Source organism: Pristis pectinata, chromosome 17 (assembly GCF_009764475.1).
Source record: "Pristis pectinata isolate sPriPec2 chromosome 17, sPriPec2.1.pri, whole genome shotgun sequence".
NCBI classification, from domain to species: Eukaryota; Metazoa; Chordata; class Chondrichthyes; order Rhinopristiformes; family Pristidae; genus Pristis; species Pristis pectinata.
The window spans coordinates 12846702-12867040 of record NC_067421.1 but is presented as its reverse complement, the minus strand read 5'-3'; the positions used below and the strand labels follow the sequence as shown (position 1 = coordinate 12867040).

The 20339-nt window shown below is 44.1% G+C and overlaps 1 protein-coding gene across 5 annotated transcripts in view; it reads left to right on the top strand.

Moving 5' to 3' along the window:
* The window catches only part of LOC127579636 (solute carrier family 2, facilitated glucose transporter member 11-like), a 69651-nt gene that overhangs the window by 10813 nt on the left and 38499 nt on the right, over window positions 1–20339 (top strand). For 2 of the 5 annotated variants that reach the window (XM_052032534.1, XM_052032535.1), the window contains 6 exons: window positions 11212–11310; window positions 12237–12345; window positions 12894–12976; window positions 13447–13607; window positions 17358–17482; window positions 18765–18894. In XM_052032534.1, the coding sequence (XP_051888494.1) occupies window positions 11212–11310; window positions 12237–12345; window positions 12894–12976; window positions 13447–13607; window positions 17358–17482; window positions 18765–18894 (707 nt within the window). The remainder of the gene's footprint in view (window positions 1–11211; window positions 11311–12236; window positions 12346–12893; window positions 12977–13446; window positions 13608–17357; window positions 17483–18764; window positions 18895–20339) is intronic. The other 3 variants (XM_052032537.1, XM_052032538.1, XM_052032539.1) reach the window with 2 other exon arrangements.

Sequence of the window (20339 nt, the reverse complement as noted above, 5' to 3'; positions counted from 1 at the left end):
CTTGGAGTATTGTGTTCAGTTTTGGTTGCCTCATTATAGGAAAGATGTGGAAGCTTTAGAGAGGGTGCAGAGGAGATTTTCCAGGATGTTGCCTGGATTGGAGAGCATGTCTTATGAGGATAGGTTGAGTGAACCAGGTCTTTTCTCTTTGGAGAGAAGGAGGATGAGAGGTGACTTGATAGAGGTGTACAAGATGATAAGAGGCATAGATCGAGTGGACAGTCAGAGACTTTTTCCCAGGGCGACAATGGCTAACACAAGGGGACATAATTTTAAGGTTATTGCAGGAAGGTATAAGGGGTATGTCGGGGTAAGTTTTTTTACACAGAGTGGTGGGTGCGTGGAGCGCACTGCCTGCAGAGGTTGTGGGGGTAGATACATTAGGGACATTTAAGAGACTCTTAGATAGACACATGAATGATAGAGAAATGGGGGGCTATGTGGGAGGGAAGGGTTAGATAGATCTTAGAGCAGGATAATATGTCGGCACAACATTGTGGGCCGAAGGGCCTGTACTATGCTGTAGTGCTTTATGATCTATGTTCTAAATGAATTCAAAATGCTGAGACTGTGGAACTGGTGCAAGTAAACAGACAAAAGTTAATGCTGGGAGAAGAATAATTAAAATCACTGGATTCTAATCCTAACTGTTAAGATATGTCAAAAGTTGAATGTTTAAAGTGTAAGGTTGCATTGTGACCTTGTAAAAGTTAGCTCCTTTACTATTCAACCTTGTTGACCAGTTCCCGATAAGTATTAACTCACACAGTATGGTTATATAATCTCCAATCAATCTGTTCTTCTTATTGAAAGCAAGTTAACTGCTCAGGTGGTTACACTTTCCATGGACGTCAGCCCTGAGGATTTGTTCATTTTCATCCACCCACTGTTCAGCTGATCATTTGATAGTTACTTATGAAAGTTGACTAAGACGTTAAGTCTGCCAAATTATTGGCAATCACCTTACAGTCTAATCCTCCTTCAAACGAATTATTAATTGAAAATGGCCAACAGCTTTTATATCATGCTGCCCCTGTACACGTGACAGTGAGATGAATAAGCAGGGACCAGCTAATGGTGACACCCTCTTACGCACCCACCTTTGGCTTAATTATTAATGCACTGACTAGTGCTTCATCTCTCACCGTGCCTGTGTGATAACAACTAATGCATAAATTCAGGAGAGCTTAATGTTCTGTAATATATATCATGTTTTAAAAAATACCAAGTGGGATAAGAAAGTAGCTTCTATGTTTTCCACATTTGTGCATTCCACAGTTGTACACTGAAGCTGATTACTTTCTTCACAGTTATGCACAGTATGTAATAGTTTTAATCTCTTCTGATTAAACTTGATGCACATAGAATATTGGGAACTGAACCTGTATTGCAATTAGATTCACAGAAATAAATACAGCATTGAAGGTCATTTGGCCCATTATAGCTGTACTGTACCAGCCACCTAACAGTTCATTCACTCCTCTGCCCTGGCCCCATTGTTCTGTATTTTTTTCCCTGTTGTCCTACACCAAAGCACATCTCATGGTGTATCCATGAAAAATGGGACCATCATTAGAACAGCGATCCCACTAGTCTGCTCCCTGCACAATCCATGTACGTACAATGTATTCTCCAAAACAAGATGAGTATCTGTAGGGAAAAAGATCCAGAGGAGACAAATCTGCAATCTTTTATCTGGAGACATCAGAATTGGGCTCTTAGACATGGGCTGAGAAGTGGCAAGTAACATTCAATCCCCAACATGACAGTCTAACCGCCAGCCATTGACATACAATGACATTACCACCACCAGGTTACCCACTGTCAATGTCCTGAGGTCCGCCATTGACCAGAAACTCAACCGGAGCAGCTACAGAAATACCATGGCTGCAAGAGCAAGTCAGAGGCTGGGTATTCTGCAGGGAGTGACATCTCCTTACACTTCAGAGCATAAGGCACAAGTCAGGAAAACATTGGAACGTTCTCCACTTGTAGGATAAGTGCAGTGCAGGATTGGCCCTCTATCAAACATTCATTCCCTCCACCACCAGCACACAGTGGCACCATCTAAAATGCACCCCGGTTACTGGCCCAGGATAGTCAGACCATACCTCCCAAATCGGCGACTTCCACCAGACAAGGACAACAGGCGCACAGAAACACTACCACTTGCATGTTTGTGTCCAAGTCGTGCACCTCTTTGCTTTGGAAATATGTCCCTGGTCGTTCATTGTCACTTGGTCTAAATCCTGCAACTCGCTTCCCGATGGCAGTGAGATTTACCTTCAGCAGAATCTCTGCCGTGGTTCAAGAAGGTGGCCCACCACCAACTTCTCAGGGCCAATGAGGAGTGAGCGATAAATGCCAGCCTTGCCAGTGGTGACCAGATCCCAAACAATGGATAAATTTTAAAAAAGTGGAGTATCAGTCCTGCAGTAGCCTAGTTGCACTGCATTCCACAAGCAACAGCCCAGTGGATGGAAGGCATCAATATCATATTACTGAGGGGAGGTGCACTGACTTCGAGTCTCCTCACCTGCATAGAAGTTGGTTTCTTTCATCTCTGGCGCTTGGGCTGAAATCCATCCAGGAAAGAGACGATGGGAACCAGGAGGTTCCCAGCAAGTGGGCAGAGAAGGTAAGCTGAGGGCAGATAAAAGGGGAAGCTGAGGCGTAGGTGTGACTTACAATGGAGACATCGGAGGTGGAAGTAAATTTGACTCCACCAGCAACTAATGACACATCTCCAAAACTGCATGTAAAACTAACAGTAACGCTGATGACTTTCAGAGTTTCAGCATGACTTTCAACCTCTCTGCTCTGACGAAATAAAAGGTTGCTGGTTACTTGTAGAACAATTAACTTTTAGTAATGGATTCCCCCAAAACACAGTTTTAAAAAGGGGACAATCATATTTGAAAAACATTTTTTACCAGGCTGCTCCGCAGCACTCTGCAGATTCAATGCACACACTTAATACAAAGCCTTACTTGCACCTTGGACAACATTTCAGCACTCAAAGCCTATTCCCAATAAGTGTCTGCACTTAACACTCTGGCTGGGTGACATGGAAATGCGATGTAGTCATCAAAGGCACCACATGGGAGGACCATAGGAGAGCTTACCACAAGGATCTCAGCAGCCCAGAGCTTAAAGGGACCCACACTCTTACTAGATTTTTGATTTTAGACAGCTTTATTAGTCACATGTACATCGAAACACACAGTGAAATGCATCTTTTAGTGTAGAGTGTTCTGGGGGCAGCCCACAAGTGTCACCACGCTTCCGGTGCCAACATAGCATGCCCACAGCTTCCTAACCCGTACGTCTTTGGAATGTGGGAGGAAACCGGAGCACCCAGAGGAAACCCACGCAGACACGGGGAGAACATACAAACTCCTTACAGACAACGGCCGGAATTGAACCCGGGTCGCTGGCGCTGTAATAGCGTTACGCTAACCACTACACTACCATGCCAGCCCCTATACATACACCTTCATGGAACAATAACATGCAGGGTACGCTTCAACAAGGCAGTCCTCAATACAATGTAACCTCCTGCAAACACAAATACAGACTCACCGGTACTTGGACCGCTCTCACAACCTAAGTCACCATCACTCTCAACTTTCTAGCCTGAGCATCATTCCAGGCCACTGCCATTAATCTCACAGTCTGCTATGTCACAGCCTGCTGTGTGCACTGGGGTGAGGTGGGGTGAGGATGCTGTCAGAGGAGTGTGGATGAGAGAAACTGCAAAGGGAATTTAGAAATGTGTCAGTGTGCACGAGACAGTGAAAGAGTACGTTAGGAGGGAAAGGTGGTATCAGAATGCAGAGAGCTGAATGCCAAGGCTGTTGATGTTATGAGGGAGTATTAGGTGCAGAGGATGCACCTCCACAAATCTAACAGGGTTGCAGATTTTCTTCAGCAGCAATGGTCAGACCCAGGAGGATTCTGTCTCCCAGAGATCTCCCTGTCAACCTCCTGCCGGCAGCACCTAGCTGTTGCCCTGGAGGTCTTGGTGACCCCCCAGCAGTGCTCAGTGAATCTGTTAATTCTTACAACCAGACAGCACGGTCTCTCTCGCATGAATCCACGAGCCACTCTTTAGGAAGTGACAATCTCTCCTCGTTGCCGCCATGCTGCTCACAGTGTACGTAAGGACTTTCAAGGCTTTCTCCCAAGATTGCCAGCTGTTTAGCTCATTGTCAGGATGAAACATCGAAACACATCAATTGAAGCTGAAGCAGTGCAAAGTAGAGCTGAAGTAGAAAAATAGAAAAATAAGGGACTATGTGGGAGGGAAGGGTTAGATAGATCTTAGAGCAGGATAAAATGTCGGCACAACATTGTGGGCCAAAGGGCCCATTCTGTGCTGTAGTGTTCTATGTTCTATGTTCTAGTGCATTTGCACCAGGGAACCTGAACTTCTGATTTCCTCATGGTCACATTTGTAGATCACAGTTCTCAGGACACTCTGAAAACAGCACTGGTGCATCACACATTGCTGTTCAAATGCACCTAAAAAAATAGAAAGGGGTTGGATAGGAAAGGCGTAGAAGGTTACAGGTCTAGTGCATGCAAATGGGATTAGCATAGATAGGCATCAGGGTCAGCAAGGACGAGGTGGTCTGTTGGGGGCTGTTTCTGTGCTGTACAGTTCTATGATTCTATGATTTAATCAAATGGCGACTTAACTGTCTTATCTTGGGAAATTTTGCCTAACTTTTGACGTGGTATACATCCTCCTAGTACTTTCTGAACAGCTGTGCTGTAGTTTGTACACTCTCCGGTGTTTTGACACGGACTGTGTATATTCCGCACGATATTCATAGAACATAGAACATTCCTTGTTGTTTTGTTGACCGTGAGCGGTGTGTTGCTAAAGGATGGGTAACTCTCTGCCAGACTGGATCATCAGAAGGTGATATTCATTGTGAGATAAAACGTTAACTGTAGCACTGTGGCTGAGCTGAGCTAATTTTTATGAATGTGCTGTGGAGTTTTGCTAATGTAGAGGTAATAAATTCACTCCTGGGCTGTGGGTGACACTGATGAGATCAGCATTTATTGTCCAACACCTCATCGCATGGGATGCTTGGCTCCTTAAGGGGGAAATTAAGAGGCAACTATTCTGGTGTGGAGCTCTGTACGTTGTCTGAACCAACATGATAAGCATAGCCTTCCCTAAAAGGAATCCATGGACCATTTCAGTTTGGATGACAATCTAGCAGTTCTTTGTGCATTGATAAGAGGATTTTATTTATAAATAATCAAAATTCTCAAACTCGTGTGGTGGATTTAGAACTCACTGGATTACTAATTCTGGCCTTTTGTTTACCAATCCACTGCAAAGCAGGAACTGAATACAGGCCAGATAATGGAATATTGGGCCAAGGCTCCAGCAGCTTCCGTTTCCAGTGTATCATTGCAATAAGCTGTTTTGTCTTGGGGCTTAGGGCCAGAGTAATTTGGCTGGAAGGTGGTTCTGTTTGTGACACTGCCCTTCAAAACTAACTGTGCTTCTAGCCAATCTTTTCCACTGCTGTTACAGCACAACATGGAAAATTGCCCAGGTTTTGTCCTGTTGTCCAAAAGCGGAACAAATCCAGTCAAGTTGACAACTGTCCAATCATTCTTCTCCCAGTCATCAGGTGGAAACTGTCATTGACAGTACTTTCGAGTAGCAATTACTCATGATAGCTGGCTCACTGATGCCCAGCCGGGATTCACACAGACCACTCAGCTCCAGACCTTGGCGCTGTCATGGTCCAGACATAGATCAAAGAGCTGACTTCCTGAGGTGAGATTAGAGTAACAGCTCTTGGTATCAAGGCAGCATATGGCCGAGTGTGGCATTAAGGTTCCTGGGCAGAACCAGTCACTAGGTGTAAAGGGGGAAAAGTCCAGTGATTGGAGCCATACACTGCACAAAGTCAGTTGGTTGTGGTTGTCGGAGATCAATCATCCCAGCCCCAGAAGGCAATGTCCTCAGCTCAACCATGGCGATGATTGCATAATGTTCATTTCCATTCTGAACTCCTCAGCAAATGAAGCAGTCCATGCCTGCATGCACCTAGGCAACATTTAGGAACGGGCTGGTAAGTAACATCATGCCGCAGAGGTGTCAGGCAATGACCACCTCCAACAAAAGAGACCCTGATTACCTATGCCTAACATTCAATGCCATTACCATTGTCCAGCCCCCCAGCATCAATATCCCAGAGGTCACCAATGACCAGTTCAACTGGGCAAGTCACATAGACACCATGGTTTCAAGAACAGGCCAGAGGCTAGGTATCCTGCAGCGAGTGACACACTCCCTGACGCCCCTTTCCACCATCTACAAGGCCCAAGTCAGGAGTGTGATAGATTGTGCTCCAACAGTTGGGAATGAAAGCAGCTCCAGCAGCTCTCAAGAGGCTCAACACCATTCAGGACAAAACGACCTGCTTGACTGGTGCCTCATTAATCAGCCTAAACATTCAGTAGATGGTGGAAAGGGGCGTCAGGGAGTGTGTCACTTGCTGCAGGATACCTAGCCTCTGGCCTGTTCTTGAAACCATGGTGCTTATGTGACTTGCCCAGTTGAACTGGTCATTGGTGACCACCGGGATATTGATGCTAGGGGGCTGGACAATGGTAATGGCATTGAATGTTAAGGGTAGGCGATCAGGGTCTCTTTTGCTGGAGATGGTCATTGCCTGGCACCTCTGCGGCATGATGTTACTTACCAGCCCGTTCCTAAACGTTGCCTGGGTGCATGCAGGCATGGACTGCTTCATTTGCTGAGGAGTTCAGAATGGAAATGAACATTATGCAATCATCTGCATGGGTGAGCTGAGGACATTGCCTTCCGGGGCTGGGATGATTGATCAGTGCACAGTGGCTGCAGTGTGTACCATATACAAAATGCACTCCAGTTATTCGCCCAGACTGCTCTGACTGCACCCTTCAAAACCACAACCTCTACAACCACGAAGAATAAGGGCATCAAGTGCATTGGACAACCACCCCTCCAAGTTGATTTGAAATTAGATCGCTAATCCTTCGTCATCACTGGGTCTAAATTCTGGAACTCTCTAACCAACAGCAGTGGAAACCAACAGATGCTTGCCCTGCCAATGACACCCAGATCCAGAAAAATGAAGAACTAAAAAAAAGCATATTTCCGACCCATCGTAGGAGATGTTTTGATCTGTAAAAGGAGGCTTCATACATTGTGTCTTAACCTAGTACATGGTATCTAGAATCATTTCTGCAACTGTTGGAGACCTTGGCATCAAAACCCTTTTTCCTCTACTTACTGCCACATTTCCTTCTATAGATTTATTTCTTTTGGCTGCTTTCCTACCTGATTTGCCAGATTTACATATGTTAATGAAGTCTGCTATTTTGTTTTTGGTTCTCATTACAATCTCTACCTAAATTATGATGTCAGTAGCTGATGGAAAGTTATAATCAGTACTGCAGTAGCATCTGTAGATGACTTGATTGTTTCACCCTGACTGCTGAGGATATGAACTAGACGTCTGTCTCTGCTTTTCATTTATCAAGACCACCCAGAATGGAAAATCTGACATGGAAGGTCAGCAGTAGAACCTGCCTGTTTTTGATTCCACTCGTCTGAAAGAAAATTCATTATTTTGTTCAAAATATACAGTGAACCATGCCAGGTTTTCCATTTTGTTCCCTGCCTGGCTGGTTAGAATCATGCAGTGTTCATAAATATTCAAAAATGTTTAAGGCTGGACTGTATGCAGCACAGGCTTTGTGGAGCCTTCCAGAGTACATATTCCAGGCTGCTGTTCCTCTATTACAGCACATTGAAAGTGCATCATAGGATTCCAAACTCCTTTGGATGTTTCTGGGTCATGAAAGGAGCAATATAAATGCAAATTCTTTCTTGAGTACCGTATCAGTCATATTGTCACCATTTTCAGCTCTTCTTCCCAAGCTGGGAATCAGTACAAGAACTCTTGCATTGTTAAGCTACCCAACGAAAATTGTCTTTGTGCTCAGATGGATTATCAGTCACCTTCAGAGGCAAGTTTTCAATGCACGGCTCAGAGAGTTACGGAATGGTTCTTTTTAAAGACTAAAGCTGGCCCGTGTCCAGAGCCAGCCACCATCCGGTGCCATCAGTACAAAACTGATCCATGCAGAGGAACTACCTGTTCATTCAGTTCCAAGCACATGTAGTCAGGTCCTGACTTTGTACAATGGTGCTAAACAGGTGTTAGTAATATTCAGAATTAAGCCATGGAGACATGTAACACCTGCTAGCATTTTGCTACCACCTAAAAATAACAAAAAATGCTGGTAACACTCAGCAGGTCAGGCAGCTTCAGTGGAAAAAGAAATCATGTTTCAGGTTAAAACTCCTTCATTAGAATTGAGAGTTTTAATTCGAATTTCCTCACCACATCTTGTGATTTCTGATTATTTCGTCAAGGAGATTTGGGAAAAGGGTTAAGTATAAGAACTGTATTCTAAAGTAAAAAGTATTTGTACAGTATTTCCTATAAAGAAGACACTGAGACAAGAAATATTACTTTTCTTCTCATACCGAGAAGAATATGTGAGCTTTTAATCTACTCCTGGTAAATAAGCAGCTCACATAGAATGGGCAGCACGGTAGCGTAGCGGTTAGCATAACGCTATTACAGCACCAGCGATCGGCATTCAATTCCCGCCCCTGTCTGAATGAAAAACACTAGGATGCTGGAGGAACTCAGCAGGCTGGGCAGCATCCGTGGGGAAAAGCAGGTGGTCAACGTTTCGGGTCAGGACCCTTCCTCAGGACTGAAGATAGGAAGAGGGGAAGCCCAATATCATTGCTCTGCTTTTCCCTCCTATATTCCTGCTGCTGTCTGTAAGGAGTTTGTATGTTCTCCCTGTGGCTGCGTGGGTTTCCTCTGGGTGCTCCGGTTTCTTCCCACATTCCAAGGACATAGAGGTTAGAAAGTTAACATAGGAGTACTTGCGCGGCATGGGCTCATGCCTGTTACCATGCTGTATAAATAAAGTTGTAAGTTTTTATAGCATGCTTCCTGACTCTAAAACTGGTATCAGATATGCTGTTCATTATGTTAACTGCCTTCTGTTCCTTTCCTTTCATATTGTTAGAAATATAAATCAGACAGTTTTTACAATGGGCAGCCCAGTATGTTCCAAATTCCCTGCCTGTGTCCATTTGTCTATCAAAGGAATTTCCTTTATGCAGTGAATAGAGGGGATTAATGGTACAGTTAATGGTACTTCACTCTGGGGATTGATCCAGACTCTGAGTGGGTGACAAAGGAAGTGCCTGCACGGCAAGAAGTATCCACTCAGTTAAAACCCTTCTACACTGATGTGCTTCAGGAACAGTAAGAACCAGGAAACACCGCAAGAAGGCTGTCCTTAAGTGATGTTGACTGTAAGTCTATAATACTTTCCTTACTGTGAAAGAGAATAGTTTCATTTTTTGGTCCCATCATACCGGGTGTTTTACCTGCCTGCCTTAGAGAAAAACTGTGGAGTCATAGGGAGGGGAGCGTACTTGAAAGACATATTGGACAAAAATAACATTGCCCCCTTTTAATGTGCTTTTGCAGAAGTGAATATTCAGCAGTGTGTAAACTTCATGATGATCATCCAATCCCACAATATCTGGGACGACCATGATGCCAATTTAAACAGCACATCAATTTGCATGTGGTCTGTATCCCTCTATCCCCCGCCTGTTGATGTGTCTGTCCAAGTGTTATCATATCTGCTTCCACCACTTCCCCTGGCAGTGCATTCCAGGCACCTACCACTCCCAGTGTAAAATTCTTGCCACATAAGTCTGCTTTAAACTTTCCCACTCTCACTTTAAACCTACGCCCTCTAGTATTTGACATTTTTGCCCTCGGAAGAAGACTATCTGCCCTGTCTACATCTCTCATAATGCTATATGCTTCCATCAGGTTGCCCCTCAGCCTCTGATGCTCCAGAGAAAACAATCCAAGTTTGTCCAACCTCTCCTTATAGTTAATGCTCCCTAATCCAGGTAACATCCTACTTAGTTTATTTCGGACACTTAATGCAGAGAGGACTGAGAACTCTGGTTAGTATTGAACTGTTCGAGCAATTGTAGCAAAGCTCCTGGCATCAGCTACCTTAGCGCTGATTCAGAATTGAAGCTGGAACTTTTGCTGCTTTTTTGCTTGGCTTTTCTACTGCACCAACTTGTGACCAATCAGCAAAATAGAAGGAACTTCATCTTATTTGTGTTGTACTTGACTTGGGAGTTATTGATGGAACAAAGCAGAGAGGACTTTATCTCACAAATAACTTGTCCTGGACTAGAAATATAAACGATGACTGTAAGAATGGGTAAAATATTCCATATTCCAACAACGACAGTTGTCTCTTTTATTCATGATGGGCAAAAGAGGGACCAAAGGACAAAGAGAAGGTATTTCTGAAGATTTATATGTGTAGGAGTGAAGAATTGTCTACAACTTAGATATCCATTACTTGATAATTCATTCTGCACAGGCTGAACATTTACCAGAAGTGAAACACTAAATATACTTATAACCACCATAATATAAGGCTGACAAATCTTAAAATTAGAGCTGGCCTTTGAAGTGAATTCAGGAAGCAGTTCTGCTACATATAAATTCATAGAGATTTGGAATTCTCTCCCCAAAGAAGCTGTGGCTGTGCCAATTGGATTTTTCAAACATAAGAGGGTATCTTTTTCTTAAGTAGGGTCATCAAGAGATAAGGAACTAAGACAGATAAATGGAATAGGGCTGCAGATCAGTCAGGACGTGATGGAATGAGCTTGAGGATCTGAATGATCTGTTTTTAGTATTCCCAAGGGAGCTTTTCAGGACTGCGAGGTTCATGTAACAGAGATAGTGCAAGAGATAGAACAATGCGGAATGGCAAGAAAAACTCAGGAATGATCTTAGAAGGTACTTAATGTAATAGGTGAGGTAAGTCTGGACCTACTCCAGGAAACATCTGGAATGGGTTGCCAGGAAATCTAATTAAGGCCAGGACATAAGACATCACATAAAATGCTCTAGTAGAAATATGGCATGGTTGGTATTACGGATATATGAGATCAAGTGAGCTCAGCATCTTTCAGCAACCAAATCTATCTTAAGTATCAACTCTAATTCCAATAGTGGCTATACTCATGAATGATAATACTTTCTCCACATACAGTTCCACCTGAAGGTCCTTCTGCTGCTGATCGTTGTCACGGGGATGGGAGGAACATTTCAGCACGGGCTCAATATGTCTCTCATTAATGCGCCATCTATCGTGAGTCACCTACACCTTATTATTGCTTTATTGGTAGAAAATGATAATGCAATGATATTTACTTGTTAGTGAGGTGTGCTTAGATTAAGGCCCTGCTCCTCCCTTGGGTTCAAAGATGACTTGCTTGCACAGACTGGTAGATGCCTGTTCTTTCAATGTTGCACACCATTTGAAGTAGGTTCACAAAAATCCCTATAAAATTCCATAAGTGCCTTAAGTTACAGGGCACAATTAGTTGGAAGTTGCAGTGTTACTATATTTATTAAAATTCTCCCTCCCTTTCCCTTAATATGATGGAATTGGTATGGCACAGGAGGACAGGAGGAGGTCATTCAACCCATTGGAACCCTGCCAGATAAATGGTTTATTCTTGGAATGAGGGTAAAGTTTGGACTGGCTGATTATTTTGGTGAATCCTGTTTGCTTTGTGCAGTTGAAAGGCTTACCCCTTGATCCACTGCACTACTTGCTGGTTTTCCGCTGATGGTGTTAAGAGAGAGAATTTCTGGATTATATCCCAGCATTGATGAAGGAACAGTGATTGTGTCCAAGTCAAGATGCTGCCTGACTTGGAGGAGAATGTGAAGTGATGTCGTTCACACAATTATGCTGCTTCTCCACCTGTCAGTGCCAGGATTCACTGAGCTCTGAGGGTTGATTGAATAAACTTTACCATCAGGTTAGTAGCTGCTGGAATTTGCGGGCCAGGGTAAATACAAACCAAGATGACATGGTTTATGACTAACAACTATTTTCTGCCCTTTGAGGGAACACCTAAGTGATTGTAAATGGAGTAAAATACTTTTTATGTCCAAGGCTCCACTGATGAAATTCTCCCAACATACAAACACAAAAGGAGCAGGCTGTAAAAGAACTGCCTGTCCATCAAACTTATTCCACACAATTGCTTCCCTCGCTCCCCACAGTCATGTCTTCTCCTGGGAGCATTTAAACCCAAAGAGAAAACAGAAGGCCAAAAAAGGAAAATAAATCTCAAGAAAATTCCTCTGAAAACCTTCAGGAGACCAATCCCAGGTGAGGGGCACCAACTTGTGATGGGTTAATGTGTGGCATCACGTGATTGTAGACTGAGGACTGGTTCGTGCTGCATTGAAGAGGCAACGATTAGTTAGTTAGCTGCACTTGAAACTCTGTGATTTAGAAGGAATGACATAATATTTACAGGTCAGGGTGGTTGGTGACTTGGAGGGGAACCTGTAGATGATACGTGTGACAATGTTCCTGTCCTAAAATAAACTTTATTCATAAAAGAAACTATATACACTTTTTTCCTTCTTGGAGGGGGGAGAGCTCACAGGTTTGGGAGGTGCTGTTGGAGTAGCCTGGGTTGACATAGAGGATAAACATTGTAGTCATGGTGACTGGAGTGAATACTTAGGTTGATGGATAATGTACCAATCAAGTGGGCTATTTCATCCCGGGTGGTATTGAACTTCTTTCAGGAGGTTCACTCATCCAGACAAATGGAGAGTTTTCCGTAACGCTGTGCCTTGCAGATAACTGGACATTCAGGAGATGAATCACTTGTATCAACATATACAGCCTCTGGCTTTCTCTTGCAGTCCAACTTGATGTAGCTGGTCCAGGTGGATTTATGGTCAATGGCGACCTCCCAGGATGTTGCTGGTGTCTTGATTATTCTGAGGTGATGAAATGCATATTACAAGTCAGTATTTATTCTTGTCTCACAGCAGCTAAAGGGGACCAGCACAGAGAGAATTCAGTACATGAGTCACTCACTTGCTCTCCTGAATGGGTACAATGCAAAGATCTAGAAATAAAGGATTAAGGATTGGATCTAACTGACACCATTTAATACTTATGTGAAATGGTGGGGGGGGGGGGGGGTTGTCAGCAAGTGGATGAAGATGTTTAGAATGCTCCACATATTGAGACCAGGCATTTCCTGTGGAAAGAGGCTGTTCCTTCTCCTGGACTGATCTTGGAGAAGCATTGACAGAGAGCTTGAGGCAGTACATTGCAGTAGGTTGGGAGGTAGAAGGGAACAGTAAGTTAGAAGTGTTAACAGTACAGAGGGACTCTCACCCTCAGAGCTAAGAAGTCTTTTGCTACAAATATTCTTTCTAATTTCAACTCAATTCTTTCTAATTCCAGTACATTAAGTATTTTATCAATGAGACTTGGTTGGAACGTCATGGCACAGCGATGGAAGAACAGGTAATAAAAGCGATCTGGTCAGTCATTGTATCGGTGTATCCAATTGGAGCTATGTGTGGAGCATTGATTGCTGGACAGCTGTCAGTTAGATACGGAAGGTAAGAACAGACTCATTCAGGCTTTGTCCCTTGTTTGTATTCACCTGATTTTGTGCGGGAACATTGTGTTCGAACTATGAAATTCCCTTTTCTGGGCTGTGCTGAAAATATTTCAGATGCCATGTTGTCTCAGATAAGTTTCCATTATCCAGCTTGAGACAATTGTTGGCTTCTTTATATATCCACATGACGGAGTGGATGGAGGTTGTGGAGGGGTGAGGGAGTGGATGGAGATCAAATCCAGGCTGGGACATTGTGGAAAGAGGTCCTGTCCATGGTGGGATGGCATGAATGGAGGTCCTGTCCATGGTGAGGGAGTGGATGGAGGTCCTGTCCAGGGTGTGAGGGAGTGGATGGAGGTCCTGTCCAGGGTGTGAGGGAGTGGATGGAGGTCCTGTCCATGGTGAGGGAGTGGATGGAGGTCCTGTCCAGGGTGAGGGAGTGGATGGAGGTCCTGTCCAGGGTGTGAGGGAGTGGATGGAGGTCCTGTCCATGGTGAGGGAGTGGATGGAGATCCTGTCCAGGGTGGGGTGCTGTGGATCGAGGTCCTGTACACGGAGTTAGGGAGTGCCAAGACACTGCAAATATCAACTAAGTTTTGTCTCTGTGAGTGGAATGACTCAAGTGATCTTTAATTGTGGGTGTTGATTATGTTGAATAGCTGAATCATTACTAGGTTAAGGATTCTATCTTACTGAAGGCTGCAAAGTCCAATTTCCACAAAGGACAGAGGTTTAGAAAGACTGTTCCTACAACCATCATACCCTGGGCAGAGTGGATGGACATCAAATCCAGGGTGGGACATTGTGGAAAGAGGTCCTGTCCACGGTGGGATGGCACACCTTCACCATCTCAGGGAGGAGCTTCATCAGATGCCAGACAGGGACTCCATCTGCTCCACTGGATAGGAACGCAGTCCACTCCACAAGGTGCTGATCAGAAACTCCATCCACACAATTACACCCTGAGCAGAGAGACCACCAACTGTACCACCGCACCCACAGCAAGACCACCAACTGTACCAACATACCCACAGCAAGACCACCAACTGTACCAACATACCCACAGCAAGACCACAAAATGTACCACCACACCCACAGCAAGACCACCAACTGTACCACCACATCCACAGCAAGACCACCAACTGTACCAACACACCCAAAGCAAGACCAGTCATAGGCATAAAACCCAGAGCAAGGACTCCATCTGTTCAGCACAAGGATTCCCCCAATACCCTCGCACCAAAGCAAGGACTCAATCCACAGGCTCACACACACAACAGGATCTCTCTTCATACCATTGTACCCGTCAAGAAAGCCATCTTTAACATCATAATCGGAGAAAGGCCACTATCTGTACAATCACATTCAGAACATGGGCTGCATCTACTCATTGTGAGGAGCACAAGGACATCACACTCATTCCATCACACCCAGAACGAGACCTCCATCCACTCTCGTGCACTCAGAGCATACCTGATGAAAGATCATCGAACTGAAAAATTAACTGTGTTTTCCTCTTCCACAGATGCTGGCTGACCTGCTGAGAATTTCCAGCTTGTTCTGTTTTCATTACCAGTTTACTATTCCTTTGCCAGTTTTACATTGTTCTTTGGTCCTTAGGAAATAGCAAAACAGTCCAAGGTTATTGCTCATAGTTTTCCGTAGCATATCTGTGTACCTCACATCGGGTTTTCCCATTTTACCATTTGAGCTTGGGAAGGTAATTTAACATGATGTGGATGGAAATCCTGTCCAGGGTGTCAGTGAGTCTTTACTCTGGGTGTGATAGTTTATATGCAGTCCTTGTCTGATGATATAGTATAAATGGAGTATGGTGTCCCTGATCTAGGTGTGATGGCATGGAATCTTCATCTGGATATTGTAATATCTATGGTGGTCTTGTTATGGGTGCAACAAGACAGATGGAAGCCTCACATTGGGTGTTATTTTGTGGATGTAGTTCTTGCTTTGGATGTTATATTGTGAATGGAAGTCCTGGGATGAATGATGGTCTTGCTCTTGGTGTGATTGTTTACGTGAAGGTCCTCTGGATGTTATACTATGGATGGTCTTGCTCTTGGTGTAATGGTATGAGGAAAGGTTAGAACCTGAGTGTGTTGGTGTAATGGTATGAGGAAAGGTTAGGACCTGAGTGTGTGGTCTTGCCCAGGGTATGATTGCAAGGAAGGTACCTTGGACTGTGGTCTTGCTCTGGGTGCGAATGTTACGGATGAAGATGTGATTTGGGTCTGCTGAAGTCTTGCTCTGGGAGGTATAGATTTCTTTTTGCCTGACATTTGATGGTATGGATTGTGTACTTGCACTGGCTGTTGGAATGGATGGAGATTTTGCTCTGGATGGCCCACGTCACGGTGTGATTGTATAGATGGTGGTCTCGCTCTTGCTGGATGAAGATCCTGCTGTGTGAATATCATGGTATGGATGCTATCCTTCCTATGATATTACACATTGATGTCTTGCTCTGAGTGAGGAGATATATATTCAGCCCTTGCTCTGGGTACAATGGCATGGAAGGTTGTCTTGCTCTGGTGTGGTACAATTGGACTTGTAACGCTGGTTGGGAAATTATACTGAGTTTCTTGTTCCGAGTGTGATGGTGTAGGTGGAGGTCTTACTCACGTGTGAAGGAATGAATGGAGTCCTGGCTTTGGGTACGATGTTATGGATAGAGGGATGATGGTGTGGATGGAGTGTTGTGGTGTGGGTGGGTCCTTGCTCTCAATGTTATGATGTGAATTGTCACCTTGCTCTGGATATTTCAGTCTGACTGGAGATCTTGCTCTGGGTTTGATGATCTGATTGAAGGTTGTACACTGGGTGTTATGTTATGCATAGTGTTCCTGCTCTGCATGTGAAGCTATGGAGGGAGGTCCATGGGTATGGGTATGAGTCTTGCTCTGTGCATGATTGTAGGAATGAAAGTCTTGGTCCATGAAGGACGCTGTAGAGAAAATCTTGCTCCGGGTGTGATGTTATGGATGGAGATCACCAACCCAGAATGAGAACTCCCAAAATACCTAAAGCAAGGACTCCATCCACAGTCCTGGGTGTGATGGTGAAGGTGGAGACCACTAGTGTGGGTGGAGTCCTGGTGTGGGTGTGAGGGTGTGAGTGGAGTCCTGGTGTAGGTGTGAGGCTGTGAGTGGAGTCCTGGTGTAGGTGTGAGGGGGTGGGTGGAGTCCTGGTGTGGGTGTGAGGGGGTGGATGGAGTCCTGGTGTAGGTGTGAGGGTGTGAGTGGAGTCCTGGTGTAGGTGTGAGGGGGTGGGTGGAGTCCCTTCTCTAGATCTGATGGTAGGGATGGTCTCCTTGCTCTGAGTGTGATTGTGTGAATGGAATCTCCTCTCTGCCTCAGTTGTTATGGGTCGTGTCCTTGTTCTGGGTTGGATGTTACGGGTCAGATGTGATGGGTGGGGTCCTTGCTCTGGGTCGGATGTGATGGGTGAGGTCCTTTGATCAGCTACTCAGCAGTTACTCCATTGTCGAGGTCCTCTTGGTCAACATTAAGCCACATTTTTCAACAATGCATTACTCTCCTTTTCTCTTCTACAATTATATCTCCTATCTTCTACTTATTTGAGGCAGATTTGCCCGGCGGCAGCTCAACATGTTTTTATTAATGTCTGCCAATGTGGTATTGTATTTCCCGACCGATGGTTAATGTGAGGGGACTGTGATGTATTCGGTCTGCTGAATGGATCCTTTCAAGTCAAATGCATTGCTTTGCAGGAGGAATTGTCTGGTACTCAACAATATTGTGGCAATAGTGGGAGCTATAATAGTGGGTTTCAGCAGGATGGCGAAATCTTTTGAGATGATCCTAGTGGCGAGATTCCTGTATGGAGTAAATTCAGGTACTAGGGATATTTCTTTAATTTTCTGGCAAGATTTTGAATAATGTTATTTCTAATGCAATTGTATGTGTTTCAGATTTAGACTCCATCACAGCTCAGACCCTAATTTTCTATGCGCAGACTTCTATCTCAACATCTTGCTATGTTTAAGATGTAACAGTGCACTGTGAGTTACTGAAGCAAATGTGACCCAATAGATATCAAAGAGAAAGGAAAAAAATAATGTTGTTGAACTCTAACTTAAAAGTCTGTAAAATTATTCTGCCTCTTTCTTTTTCTTCATACTGAAACCTCTGTTTCAAAAGTGCTGTATAAAGGTAAGAAACAAATGTCTGAAAACCTCCACTCTGAAGAAAACATTCAACCTCCCCACTCCTACGACATTAAACCACCCCCTCCCATGTATTAAACCACCACTCACAGAACAATAACCCACCACTCCCATGATATTAGACCACCTTCTCCTATGACATTAAATTACCACCAGCCATGACATTAAACCCTCCTCCAGTTACCTTAAACTCCACCCACTTCTAGTGACATTGAAACCTTCCCCCCCCCACTTTAAAGCCATCCTTCCCACAAGATTAAGCTCTCACTTCTGACAAAACCTTGTCCCCTTCTTGCAAACCTTCCCCCCCCCGCCGCCCCCCCGAGACTGTCCAATTCTGTGACAGCACCTTTGTTTGGAACTAAATCCTTCTGTGAAACTTCTGTAAATGTGCAGAAGTGCCCAATTCCTTCCAGTTATTGTGGCTATTCTCTTCAAGGCGTTGATTGGAAGCATAAAGTTTAGAACATTTTTCTAAGGGTCAATCCCTTTCCTACCTGAGGCCACTTCCCTTCCTTTCCAGTGAGAGCTCCTTTGTGGAGGGAGAAACCGAGTCACTGACTCAGAACTTTAATTCTATTTCTCTCTCCGCAGATACTGCCTTGCTCACATTTTCCTTTATTTATACCAAATGTCAAAGCATCTGCCATCCTTTGATTTTGTGTCAGCATGTTCGTCCTTCTTCTCCAGGGTCGCTGCCTTCCAGTGCTCGGGTCCTCCTCCAATATAGGGTCACTTTCTTTTCAATGTCAGTTGCTTCCTGCGCTTAGGTCCTTCTCCTTCCTGACCAGTGAAACACTCCTCATTCAGGTTAGCCTTCCCTGTCAAAATATCAGAACTTTAACACCAGTGGAACTAGCCAGTTGCACTGATGGAGATTTACATCTTATGTTCCTTCAACACTCCAATAAGAGGACTAACGTAAGTGTTTTATTTTCTTTATATCTGAAGGGAATGGTATGAATATTCATTGTATGTACCTTATGGAATGTTCCCCGAAGAAATTGCGAGGCCTTGTGACCATCACCACGGCAATATTCAATTCCCTTGGTAAATGCTTAGGACAGATCGTTGGACTCAGGTCAGTCCCTTTGTGGTGCTCTGGGTATATTCACACACACAGGTCGGATTACATTGTCACTGAGTGATCACCGGTGTGCGAGTAGAGTTCATTCAGAAATTAAGGGGCTTCAGGAAGTGCTTTACGTTCCACAGTGGCAGTTCGGGACAATGATTGAATTCCTGTGCATTTAACACGGGAATAAGAGAGGGCTGAGATGCCTCAAGAAAGTGTTCTAGCCTTTGGGATTGCATGGTGATTGGTGAGCTTGAAGTCCCTGCTGATTTTTTGGATTCCATTGCTATTTTTTATTCTATCCGGCATCAGGCTATCATTGGTAGGAGGCTTGATCGCACATCTGCTCCTGCTGAGTGGATGGCAGATCAAACCTGCATCCTGCCTCCTTGCTGCTGCTTCCACACTGGTAAGTTATTTGTATTCTATCTGTCTGATACCCGACCTCCAGCACCGATGATTTTGTCAGAACATTCTCCCAATTTGTCTGGCAGAATTTTTTTTCCTGTCTGTTCACTGGAGGTGGTGATAAGGTGACGAGTTATGGGATCATGGGCTAACTTGGTCATGTCCTTGCCCAATAACAAGGCATTTCCTGCAGGGCTCATTCGGTACAGTGAAAGATAAAGCTTACCTGGGGAGTGGCATTATCTCCAGACTTCTCCCTCAGTGATGTGGCATTCCACCCCTGAACTAACCGTGGACAGCTAATGAGTAGTCTGCTTCACAGCGGCAAGCACTTTGATGTCTGCGCTAATGGTGCCCCTGAGCAAATTCTTACAATGAACCTATACCGCTGGTGTACACAGGTAAGCGCTGATATGTCACCATGTATTTCAAGGTGGAGACAGATCTTTGCTCATGTTCTTTAAGAAATATGTGTTTATGCAGCCTGTGAGCTGGAGTAATCCCAAAGATACAACATGTAAATGAAAGCAAGACCATTAAAAACAGACTGACCACGGCTGCTGATGTGAAGGAAACATTTGACAGCTGGACATCCGATAATGAGTCCTTCCAGGGGCTCATCTTATACTTTGCTCGTAAGAGGAAATCGCTGGTGGGTGAAGAAAACCCGATATAGGACAAGGAAATGGTCACCTTTATAGATATTTATAAAACCTTTTCAAAAATTGAAAACATTGTTAAGGTAAGTAAGGAAAAAAATTGGTATGTGAAAGTTGTAAAATTTAGTAAATTTGCTACATAATTGGTAGGCTTAGAGGAAACAAAATGTAGTAATAATATTTTAATCTGCTCTTGTACAACTTTTAAATGTGATTGTAGACCAATAATTGTGTTGGGTAAATGATTGCATGATGGGAATCAATTTTTAATAATGCTGTCTGCTTTGCTGGCATATTTACAGATTAATCACAGATTTCTAAGGAACCTATAATGGAGGTAGTCACTGGGAAACTCTCAGTTTGGACTGGCTCGTTAGTTATAGA